Here is a 13,154-nt window from a genome sequence, read left to right as displayed (position 1 = left end):
CCCTAAGAGGAAAATTTTAGCCTGTTCAAGTGAGCAGTATTTACTTTTCCATACTCAGTAGATCTCAGAACCATCAGTGTGATTGGCTTTCTCTTCCCCACATTGCAACATTTCCTTCTCGTTCATATTCAGACCCACCCAATTTCTCTCCTTTTTGAAGCGTATGCCATCTATAAGTGCCCATCTCTTCTTCCTTTTCTCATTCCCTGTCCTTCTTTCTTTTCTTTTTTTAATTGAGATATAATTTATATATAGTAAAATATGTAAGTCTTAATTATACAGTTAAAAATTATGACTAATAAAAGTTCAGGATATAGTGTAAATCTAGTAACCCAGATCCTTTTCTTGTACCTACTCCCCCAGTTACCACCCCACTCCCACCAAAAGGTAAATACTCCTCTGACCTTTATTATCTTACTTTTGGATATTAACTTTCCTTAATTTCAGATTTCCTCCTTTGTATCTAATTTCTTCCATTCTTATAATTTATTCATTAAAGAACAACTACCATTTGTAGAAAGCTTGGGTAAGTGCTGAAAATACAGTGGTAAGTAAGAAAATGGCTTCCCTGATGTCGAGACTATTATAATGTAGGAAAACATTGAAGAAATAATACCAAATGATGAGGCTGTTAGAAAAAGAAAGTATGGGATGTTCTTGGAGTATATAACAGGAGTAGCTAAACTAGTTTGTGGACTCAGAAAAGTCTGTGAGGAGTAAATCTTTTAAGTTGAGACTTGAGGAATAAAATAAGTTAGCTGGGTGAATTGTGTAGGCAAGGTTGTTCTAGGCAGAGACTCCAGTATTCAGGAAGACTAAATTATGAAGGACCCTGGGACTGTGAATGACCAATGTGTCTGAAACAGAATGAGGTAGAAAGAAGTGAGGAGGTTGGATAGGTAGGCCAGGATAAGATTGTTGAAAGTGTTGCGAGACCATGTTAAAGAATTAAATTGTCCTTTGGGCCACATTAATGGGTTTAAGTAGAGGAATAATGTTAGTGATTAAAAGCACAAATATTGAAGTCTGTCTGCTTGGGCTGGAATTCTGGGTGTGCTACTTATAGCTTTGTGATATCATTCAGTAATATAACCTTGCTGAATTCCTGTTTATTCCTCTGTAAAATGGAGATATTAGTAGTTTAGGATTATTGGGAGGTTTAACAAGATAATGATATAAAGCAGTTGTTATAGTGCTTTGAACATTATGAATACTCAATATATATTGCCTGTTTTTATTACTTGGAGACACAGCATCATTTTGGGGAGACCAGACTATTGTTACAGCTAAGACAAGGAATATTAGTGACTTAGACTACAATGATGGCAGTGGGGGTAGAAAGAATAAGAAATTGTATGTGTACACACAAACATTTAACTTTTATCATGGAAAATTTGATATATAAAAGTAGAGAAAAGAATATCATGAACCTCCAGGTACTCATCTCAGAGCTTTGACAGTTAACCTATGGCCACCCTTTTTTTTTATATGCACCCCTCCCCCAGTAGCTTATTTTAAAGTGAATTCCAGATATTTTACCTACAAATACTTACCTCTTAAAGATAAGGGCTTTTAAAAATAATAAATATCACACCTAAATGCAGTGTGCCATTTTTAAATATTATTTATATGCTAGTCAGTGCTCAAATTTTCCTGATTATTGATTAAAAGTTCTAATTGAATTTGGTGGATAAGTTTATAGGGGTGTGTGTGTGTGTGCGCGCGCGTGTGTGTGTGTGTGTCTGCACGTGCACGTGTGCATGCTTGCCTTTCTGGAAAAAATAGGTATTTGTCTTGTTAAGTGTCTTATTCTGGATTCTGATGATTATACCCTTCTTGTGTCATTTAACATGATCCTCTACTTTCTATGTATTTTTGTTGTAAAATGATAGTTTAGAAGTCTGATAAGATGTGTATAAAAATTTAAAAATTTTTGGCTAAGAATAAAAAAAAATTGGTATTTGAGGAGTAACAGAGAATGATTTACTAGATATTGGTGGTAATCTGTACATAGTAATGGATGATAATTCCCAGCTCCTGAATAGTTTCCCTGCCTCTTATTTCTTGAGACTGAGAACACTTGAGGAACACTTTGGTCTGTGGCATAGGGAGGAAAGGATAAGTTTAGTTTTTAACAAGTTGTGTTTCAGGTATCTAGGAGACATCTGATATATTATTAGACAAATATTTGGCTTTTGGAGCTCAAATAAGACAGAGCTGGAGATAAATATTTGGAAGATATCAGTTATTCTGGGAGGGATGAGGTTACCTAGCGGAGTATATATTGGAGAAGAGCCTGATCAGTTGCAGCATTTAGGTTTGGATAGAGGAGGGAAAACTTACAAAGGAGACTGAAAAGGCATGTTTGGGAGAAGGGGTAAACAGGAAAGAGGAATACAAGAGCATGGAATGCTGCTAAGATAGCAAATCAGCTAGATCCCATACATTATTTGCTGTCTCTAGCACAAGGATGTCATTTCCAGCTTTGATAAGAAGTTTTAAAAGAGTAGTGAGGCCGACTACAGTAGGCTGGATTGCGAATGGTAGGTCAGGAAACAATGACGATACTATTCCATGAGGTTTGGCTGTGATTGGAAGGGAGTTGATAGATGAGACAAGTTGTGGGGTTAAGAAAGAAGAGATGTTTAAATGCTACTGTGAAAGAGCCATTAGATAAAAAGATTAAAGTAACAGGAATGATAGAGTATAATCTACCTCTCTGAGAAAGCTTAGAGGGGATGAGATCCAGAGCACAGATGATCTAATTAATATGTGGAACATCTGTTATATTATAAAAAAGTGAAAGAGAAAAAGGAGTAAGTATAGAATAAGTTTTACAGATTAGGTGATAGGATTTCTGACTGCTGATTTATGCTTTCTCTGTGAAATACATGGTAACATCATCTCTGCTTCCCAGGGAATAGTAGAGAATGTGAAATTTGAGTGGTAGGAAGAACATTTAAATCATTATTGTGGAGAGTAAAGATGAACAGAGTAGAGAAACAAAGGCTTGCCAAACAAAGTTAGGTCCACTTGAAAATAGTGATTATGAATATTTAGTTTAATCAACCCAGTTACATATGTTTCCTCAGTACAATCAGTATTCTCTGTATAAGCAAGTTTAGAGGGTAGGGTAATACTGAGTTGGGTTTTGGTAGATAGGATGACAAAAGGAAATATGAATAGTCAAAGTGATGGGGCTTAACTTAAATCTAAGAGTGTGTGTGAGGGAGACGTTGATAGCTAAGGAATAATTATAATAGTCAGTGGGCTACTAGCCTAATCGTGATCAAAAGAGATATAGTGAGATGCTGTCGTATAAAAGGTTGTGGTCAGAGTGGGATATTCTTGCATTTCAGGGATTTAGGATTGGTAATATTAAGATCTAAACTGTGGCCGAAGTGGAAAAGAAGTCTTTAAAGGTAATGAAGTCAGTGCTGAGAGCCAGAGTTTCTCTGCACTGATTTGTTCTCTTAACTTTTCAAATCTTCCAAATGCTACAAACAAACCAGAACAAGATTTCTCTTAATCTTTATTCCTACCTTCTTTCCTCGGCCTTTTTTTTTTTTAAGCTATTCTTTAATTCTCTTTACTTTTAAAACTGATCTTCTTGTTTAGTCTCAAATTATTTGATACTCTTTGTTAAATCCAGTTTCATGTAACGGTCTTCCTCCTCCTTGATTTGTCTTTTTTCTTTCTGACATGAACTGTTATTTTTATTTGTTATTGGTCCTCCCCTCCCCGCTCTTGTCACTGGTTCCTCTTCCTTTGCCCACTGCTCAAATGTTAGTATTTCCCAGATACCGTCCTTGATTTTCTTTTATTTTTATTATTAAATACTTTCTGTAGGTTATCTCATCTATTCCTTTCTCTTTAGTCACACCTAAATCTCTTCTTCCAGCTCCTTGGCCACATTGCCAGCTACCTACTGTCAACTACCTCTGCTACCTGGCTCTCAAATTTAATATATCCAAAAAAAAGTATTATATATACTTCACGCTTGCTTATTCCAAGACAAGACAAAACACAGTTTTTATGTCTTGAATAATAGATCCTCTTCATCCTGAATTCAAAGGTAGAAACCTATTTGAGTTTTTTCTCATTCTTATTGACTGAAATCTTGAACCTGGCCTAACATTCATACCATAGTTGAGGCTCTTATTCTCTCTTGTTTGGTTCTTTTAAGATTCATTTTAGCTTTCTCAGTGCTGCTATGATAGTCTTCCTAAAAATCAAAGGTGTTCTTGTCATTCCCCTGCTTAAAAGTTTCTACTGATGCTTTATTTCTGTAGAATAAAACCCAGGTACAAGGCAACTATAGTGTTTGAGAATCTGGTTCCCTTTATCCCAATCAAGTGTTTGTATATTATGCAGTGTTTGTCTTTGAATATATCTTTTTCTGTTCTCTGGCTACATGTTTTTCCTTCCCCCTCTTCCAAGAAAATAAAATTGACAAGGTTGTTCCTTTAAGACCCAGCTTAGAGATGACCTCTGAACCTTCATATTTTCCCTCAGAAACTAAGTTTATCATCTTGTCTTATATACTTTATTTCTTTTAAAACTTACAGTATAACGTTTGTATCTGTTTCTTTCATTAGACTGAGTTTCTTGTGGGCAGGGTGTTCCTGTCCTTAGCGTTTGTGTCAGTGAGGTAATAGAGGAAACTTGAATAGTACTCATGGGTTTTTAGCATTCAGATTTTGAGTATCACTATATTTCCCTGGAAAATTTAAAGTACTTTGTATTGTCTTTGTGAATTTGCTGCAGTACCTTGGGACTCAGTTTTGGAAACATGGTTCTGTACAAATATTTATACAGCTTTTCTTATAAAATTTTACATGCTTGATTTATGATTATTCTTGGTATATACTTAACAGTTGTGTTTCATTTATTAGGCACACAACAAGTATCTGTGAAAGAGCTAATAAATTAAAAATTAAGAAATTGTAATTGTAATTTTCACAGGCTTAATTTTAATAGGTTAAGTTCATTACAAAATTTTCAGAAATCTAAAAAATTAAAATGTTGTAATTTTTAACATTTTTACATTAATTGAACCATCTGAAAATACGTCATAGAAATAATTTATCTCTAAATAGTTACATATGCATCTCCTAAAGAATGATCTACAGCATGGTTATCACACTGAAGAAATGCCGTCTTCATCTAATATCCACTAATAATCTAGTATTCCCTGAGTTTTAATTTTTTTGGTAGTTTTATTTATTGTTGATATTAATAAGATTTAATTTATATATTTTTTGTTTTAATAGTGGCCTATCCGCCATGGTATAGTTGAAGATTGGGATTTGATGGAAAGGTTTATGGAACAAGTGATCTTTAAATATTTAAGGGCAGAACCTGAAGACCATTATTTTCTTTTGGTAAGTACAGATAATAATTTCATGGAGGAATCTTGAAGAAACTTAATGAGAATATTTTAATCACATCTGTACTCAGTAGAGCATACTTTATTGTTTATTAAATTGTCATGTCTAAAAGACTTTTTTAGAAAACTATCATCTTTAAGACTGTCCATTTCTGGGTTCCAATAGAGTAAGCAGTAACATGTTGGAGCACCAAAGTTTAGGCGCTTAATTTTTTTTTAATAATATGTAACCTTTATGGTAGGAATAGTAAGTGAGGTTCAGAAAAAAGTTGGAAACATAGCACTTTCCTTTTTTAATAACTAGTCTGATTACTTTATTTGTAATTTTTAGTAACTAAATATAATCTAACTTAATTTTTAAACTTTTTTCTTTATACCAAAGCAGTACATGTTCATAGCATAAAAAAATCAAATACTGTAAGATTTAAAACAAAAAAATAGCACTGTTATTTCTTACCTCTCCCAACCCTTGATTCATATTTCCCAGGGGCAAATATTTTAAATTTTTAGAATTTTTTCTTAATAGTATTTTATAGATTTAAACAGTGTTTCTTCTATTTCTTACTTGTTTTGTAAATATTATACACTGTCTACTACATAGTAGGAACGATGAGGGTTTTATTCTTTTTCTTTTATTTTCCTTTTTGTAATACGGAATCTATATCTTCTCCCCCTTACCACAATATAGTTATGTCATAGTTTTTGGTTAAATCAATAGTTTATATTTTATCATAACAAAATTTGTGAATACAAGCAAACCTTGATATTGAGGGTTCAATTCCAGACCATTATAATGAAGCAAATTGTAATCTTTTTGCTGGTTGAGGGTCTTGCTGTATTTGTAAAAAAAAAAAAAAATTGGGGAGGCACGATAAGATATGATTCACCTGTATTCTTTATGACTGGACCATAAACATAAATTTGAAAGAACATTACAATGAACACTCATATACCCACAACCTAGACTCAACAATTAATTTTATTATAATTGTTTTATGACATCTATTGGGTTATTCATCCATCAGTCCATCTTATTTTTTAAATCACTTCAAAATGAGTCATTTCACCCTTAAATATTTTAGCATGCATATCAACTAGAATTTATTATTTGTTTACAATTTTTTTTTATATATAAAAAGTACATGCTATAAAAATGCATAATTTTTTTTTTTATGGCGACATTGGTTAATGAAATCCAATAAGTTTTAGGTGTACAATTCAACAGTGAGGCATATATATATACATTGCAGTGTTTGTTCACCACCCATAGTTAGATTTCTTTCTATCACCACATATTTGACCCCTTTTACTCCATCTGCCTGTCCCTCCCTGCGCCCTCCCTACCTTCTGGTAACCACTAGTCCATTGTCCATGTCCATGAGTCTGTGCTTGTTTGTCCTGTTCATTTGTTGCTTTTGGGTTTATATCCCACATATAGGTGACATCATGTGGTTTTCCACTTTTTCCATTTTGGCTTATTTCGCTTAGCATGATTATCTCAAGGTCCATCCATGCTGTCTCAAATGGCAGTATTTCATCTCTTCTTGTGGCTGAGTAATATTCCATTATATATATGTACCACAGCTTCTTTATCCAATCATCTATCATGGGACACTTTGGTCGTTTCCAAGTTCTGGCCACTGTGAATAATGCTGCTACGAACATCAGTGTGCAAATATCTTTTCAGATATGGGTTTTTAAGTCTTTGGACTAAATGCCCAGTAGAGAGATTGCTGGATCATATTGTAGATCAATTCTTAGTTTTTTGAGGAACCTCCATACTGTTTTCCATAGTGACTGTACCAATTTACAGTCACATCAGCAGCATATGAGGGTTCCTTTTTCTCCGCATCCTCTCCAACACTTGTTATTACTTGTTCTGTTGATAACAGGTATTCTAAAGGTGTGAGATGGTATCTCATTGTGGTTTTGATTTGCATTTCCTTAATAGCTAGCGATATGGAGCATCTTTTCATATGTTTCTTGGCCATTTGTATGTCTTCTTGGGAGAAGTGTCTATTCAGGACCTCTGCCCACTTTTTAACTGGATCATTTGTTTTTTTGTTGTTATCGAGTTGTATGACTTCTTTGTATATTTTGAATATTAGGCTCTTATTGGACGTGTTGCTTGCAAATATATTTTCCCATTCAGATGGTTGTCTCTTTACCTTGTTGATGGTTTCTTTTGCTGTGCAGAAGCTTTTAAGCTTGATGTAGTCCCATTTATTTATTTTAGCTATTACTTCCCTTGCCTTGGAGGTCAAATTCATGAAATCCTCTTTAAGTCCGAGGTCCTTGAATTTAGTTCCTTATGTTTTCTTCCATGCAATTTGTTTCAGGTCATATATTCAGATCCTTAATGCATTTTTAGTTAATTTTGGTGTGTGGTGATAGACAATAGTTTAGTTTCATTCTTTTACAAGTGGCTTTCCAGTTTTCCCAGCACCATTTATTAAAGAGGCTTTCCTTTCTTCACTGTATGTTTTTGGATCTTTTGTTGAATATTTTTTGCCCATATAAACATGGGTTTATTTCTGGGCTCTCTTCTGTTCCAGTGGTCCGTGTGTCTGTTTTACTGCCAGTACCATACCGTTTTGATTACTGTCGCTTTGTAGTATAATTTCAAGTCAGGCAGAGTGATGCCTCCAGGTTTTGTTTTTTGTTTTTTGTTTTTTCCAGCATGACTTTGACGATTCGAGGTCTTTTGTACTTCCATGTAAATCTGATGATTTTTTGTTCTATTTCTTTAAAAAATGCCAATGGGATTTTGATGAGGATTGCATTAAACCTGTATAATGTTTTAGATAATAAGGTCATTTTAACAATGTTCATTCTTCCAGTCCAGGAGCCTGGAATGTCTTTCCATTTCTTTGTATCTTCTTTAATTTCTTTTAATAAGGTCTTATAGTTTTCATTCTATAGGTCCTTCACATGTTTCGTTAAATTTATTCCTAGGTATTTTATTCTTTTTGTTGCAATTGTAAAAGGGATTCTTTTTCCACTTCTTTTTCTGACAATTCATTATTAGAGTATTGGAACGCTATGAATTTTTTAACATTGCTTTTGTATCCAGAAACTTTACTGTATTTATTTATTGTTTCTAATAATGTTCCTGTGGAGTCTTTAGGGTTTTCTATATAATCATGTCCTCCACAAATAGTGACAGTTTGACTTCTTCGTTTCCTATTTGGATGCCTTTTATATCTTTGTCTTGCCTGATTGCACTCTCTGGGACCTCCAATGTTATATTCAATAACAGTGGCAATAGTGGACATCCTTGTTTTGTTCCTGATCCTAGAGGAAAGGTTTTTAGTTTTTCACCATTAAGTATAATGTTGATTGAGGGTTTGTTGTATATGGCCTTTATTATGTTAAGCTACTTTCCTTCTATACTGATTTTGTTAAGTGTTTTGATCATAAATAGATGCCGTATCTTGTTGAAAACGTTTTCTGCATCTATTGATATATGATTCTTATTTTTTAATTTGTTTATGTAGTATATCACATTAATCAATTTGTTTATGTTGAACGGCATCCCTGTGCCCCTGGGATGAAGCCCACTTGATCGTAGTATATAATCTATTTAATATGTTGCTGTATTTGGTTTGCTGATATTTTATTTAGGATTTTTGCATCTGTGTTCATGAGAGATATTGGTCTGTAGTTTTCTTTTTTTGTGTTATCTTTACTAGGTTTTGGTATCAGGGTGATATTGGCCTCATAAAATGATTTGAGAAGTATTGCCTCCTCTTCGATTTTTTGGAAAAGTTTGAGGAGGAAAGATATTAAACCTTCTTTGAATGTTTGGTAGAATGCACTGGTGATGCCATCTGGTCCTGTGCTTTTACTTTTTGGTATGTTTTTGATTGTTTCAGTTTCCATACTGCTGATTGGTGTATTTAGATTTTCCAGTTTTTCTTAATTCAGTGTAGGAAGGTTGTATCTTTCTAAGTGCTGGTCCATTTCTCCTAGGTTATTAAATTTGGTGTTATATACTTTTTCATAGTATTCTTGTATGATCCTTTGTATTTCTGCAATGTCTGTCATAATTTTCCCTCTTTCATCCCCGATTTTGTTTATTTGTGTCTTTTCTCATTTTCCTTTAATGCGTTTAGTCAGGGGTTTGTCAATTTTTAACATTCTCAAAGAACCAGGTCTTTGTTGCACTTCTTTTTTCTTTTCTTTTTTTTCAATTTCATTTATTTCTTCTGCAATTTTGATGATTTCTTTCCTTCTGCTGACTTTAGACTTCATTTGTTTTTAACTAGTTTTTTTAAGATAAAACGTTAGGTTGTTTATTTGGGCTTGTTCTTGTTTTTTGGGGTAGGCCCATAATGATATGTGAACTTTCCTCTTATGACTGCTTTTGCCATGTCCCTAATGTTTTGATATGTTGTACTATCATTACCATTCTTTTCTATGTATCTCCTGATCTCTCTCTTTATTTCTTCCCTGACCCAGTCATTTCTTCAGTAACATGTATTTGGTTCTTCCCATTTTCCTTTTACAGTTGATCTCTAGCTTCATAGCATTATGATCAGAGAATATGGTTGGTATGATTTCAACCTTCTTATATTTGTTGAGGCTATCTCTTGTGTCCCAGTATGTGGTCAGTCCTTGAGAATGTTCCATGTGCACTAGAGAAGAATATATAAGCAGCTGTTTTGGGATGAAATGCTCTGTAAATGTCAGTTATGACCAGTTGGTCTAATGTGTCAAAAAATGCATAAATCTTAACCCTACGTTCTATGGGTTTTGACCTGGTATTGGCAGACTTTCTCTAAAGGACCAGATAGCGAATACTTTTGGCTTTGTAGGCCATATGGTGTATGTTGCAGCTACTCAACTCTGCTGTTGTAGCAGGAAAGTAGCCATAGATAATACTTAAATGAGTGGATATGGTTGTGTTCCAATAAAATTGTATTTAAATAAAAGGAGTGATGGGCTAGATTTGGCCTACAGGATGTATGATGTAGTTTGTTCATCCCTGATTTTGACAGATGTGTATATCTATGTGTCGTTAACCTTTACCAAGATACAGAATGAATCTGCCTGGAAAGTTTTCTCAGGCCCTTTTCTAGTTAATCCCTGCCCCCATGCCTCTAGAGGCAACTACTGTTCTGATTTTTTCCAGCACAGATTTTGCCTGTATTTGAGATTTCATAAAATAGAATCATACAAGATGTGTTCTCTAATAAGACTTTACTCAGTATGATCTTGAGGTTCATCCATGTTGTTGCATGTACCAGTGATGTGTTGTTTTGTGTTGCTGGATTGTATTGCATTGTATGAATATGCCTCACTATCCATTTTCCTATTGATGATCACCCAGGGGCTGTTTGCAGTCATTCTCTATTGAGAATATTTTTGCTATTATGAACATTCTTTGGTTATTTCATGGACATGTTTTTATTTCTCTTTTGTAAATACCTAGATATGAAATTACTGTGTTGTAGGATAGGTACATGATTGAAAACTTTCAGAAACTTTCAGAACTTTTTCCAAAGGATTTTATCTTTTTCTACACATCCATGGTATATTAGTGATTTGTTTGCTCTACATTCTATCCAATATTTAGTGTGTTGGTCTTTTTAATTTTAACCATTCTGGTGGATAAGATCTGTCATTTTGTTTTTAATTTGCATTTTCCTGATGACTAATGATTTTGAGCACTTGCATGTTTTCTTTGTGAAGTCCTCTGAACTTAATGTTTGTTTTGAAGTTTGTAGTTTTACTGCCTTGTTTTTTTAGTTTGCTTAATTTTTTATATACCTATTATTAAAATCTTCATATTCTTCAGTATAATTCCAAAACCCTTCTAAATAATTTTAAGCACATCAGGTAGTTTTACATATTGAAAAAGACTTCTGGTTAGTTTTTAACATACTTTATAGTGTCTTCTAAAATTAAAAATAATTTTAAATTGTAATAAATTTAAGTTTTAGTGTTCTTTCCCTTTGCAGTTTTGCTCTCTAAATTTAAGGAATGATGACTTACCTCAAGTCAAAAAAATAATTCTATATTTTTTAAGTTTAAAAGTTTTGCCTTTCAAGTATAAATGTTTGAGATAATAAAAAGGATTGGATTGTCAAATCAGACTCATAAGAATCAGAGATCTTACCCAATTTCAAGCTTTAATAATTAAATGATTTAAATAATCATGAGGCATAGGTGAAACATGAACTCCAGAATTGCCAATGCTGTTCCCTAGGACCTTTCTTGCCACAGACTTAACCCGCAGTCATCTAAGTGATGTATGCTGCAGCTACATAACTTAAATTGAAGAGAACTGTGCAAACATCTTCATTTTATTTTTAACAACTACATAACATTTTCCAGGAAGCCATGCCATAAATTTGTAGAATCTTGGCTTATTTACTATAATTATAGACAGACCAGGTACATCCTGCTGTAAACATTGCATAGATGAAGATTCTTTCTCTAGCAAATATCACTGACATGTTTGCCTGGAGGTCTGTTACTACCATCTTTACAAGGTGATTTGACTGGGTCTCCTTCCTCTCTTCTCCCCCCATTCCCTATCTCAATGTTTAACCCTTATGAGTAGTATGACAGGAGTTGTTTCTTTTTTTATGTGAATAACCATATTGTTTTCTTACATGTATAGATCTGTTTGAATTTGTGGTAGTTTTTCCTTGTTCTATATGTCAGTCTTTACCTTTAAGTTCAATGACTTTTAAATAGTGTTTAAAATAATTTCTCATTTAAAATTATAAGGTTATTAAAATAATCTGATACTGTTTATTTAAACTGTTACTTAATTTAATAGACTGAACCTCCACTGAATACTCCAGAAAACAGGGAATATACTGCTGAAATAATGTTCGAATCCTTCAATGTTCCAGGCTTGTACATTGCTGTGCAGGTAAGCAAGTTCATAAATCAAGATAAGCATCACTCTTAAATTTTAATCTGGTTAATTTGATTTTTACACACACACACACACACACACACACACACACACTTATTTCACAGTCTCAAAGCATGTCATAGTTCTCTCCTGAATCAATAATTTAGAAATCATATAGGAAATGGAGTTATTTAGTCAGCAAAAGAAATATTAACAATAAATGGTTTTTGGATAATTCAAGGCCTTTCATAGGACAGAAATAAAAGGAACTAATATGTGTTTATTCCACATCAAGACCTTTATATATATATTCATTTATCCTTGTAATATTTTCATTGTGTCCTTTTTTTTATAGTATGTTTTGACTGGTTTACTGCTCGGTATATTTGACCACTTTCTCCTTTGTGCCTCTTTGTATCCTGTATATCATAAAACCCTGTAATATTTTATTGCACTTAATTCATGTATGTATCTGTATGGAACAGCTTCTGTCCCACCCCTCAGGATCAGAACTCACTTCTTATTTTTTAATCTCGTAGTAAATGTGATACCTGGCATACTGCAAATGCTTATTAAGTGTATAAACTACTGTATAGTTCTTTTAGTCCACAATGATGTGGTGTGATCCTGTGTTAAAATTAGAGGTTGACCTAGATATCTTTCTGAGTCCCTTTCAGCTATTATGTTGCAAGTAGATAAAATAAAGCCAGTGTAGCTCTATTTTTAATTATTAGTCACATATCTTGTTAGAGGCTTAGATAATACGAAATTTAAATTTAAAAAATGAACTAGCTGTGCTGATTTCTTAATTCATAGACTTTATTAAAAAAAGAATTATACTTTATTGCTGATGTTAAGATTTTTCATAGAAAAATGTTTTCAACCTGGTTTCCT

The 13,154-nt window shown here is 33.3% G+C and overlaps 1 protein-coding gene across 1 annotated transcript in view; it reads left to right on the top strand.

Annotated features, from left to right (window-relative positions):
• The window catches only part of ACTR3 (ARP3 actin related protein 3 homolog), a 58,287-nt gene that overhangs the window by 24,885 nt on the left and 20,248 nt on the right, over positions 1-13,154 (top strand). Inside the window, exons 4-5 of the mRNA XM_006921023.3 lie at positions 5,274-5,384; positions 12,180-12,275. Coding sequence (XP_006921085.1) covers positions 5,274-5,384; positions 12,180-12,275 — 207 coding nt within the window. The remainder of the gene's footprint in view (positions 1-5,273; positions 5,385-12,179; positions 12,276-13,154) is intronic.

This window comes from Pteropus alecto, unplaced genomic scaffold (assembly GCF_000325575.1).
Source record: "Pteropus alecto unplaced genomic scaffold, ASM32557v1 scaffold3, whole genome shotgun sequence".
NCBI classification, from domain to species: Eukaryota; Metazoa; Chordata; class Mammalia; order Chiroptera; family Pteropodidae; genus Pteropus; species Pteropus alecto.
Note: the sequence above shows the minus strand (reverse complement) of the source record. Positions and strands in the feature narration are given on the sequence as shown.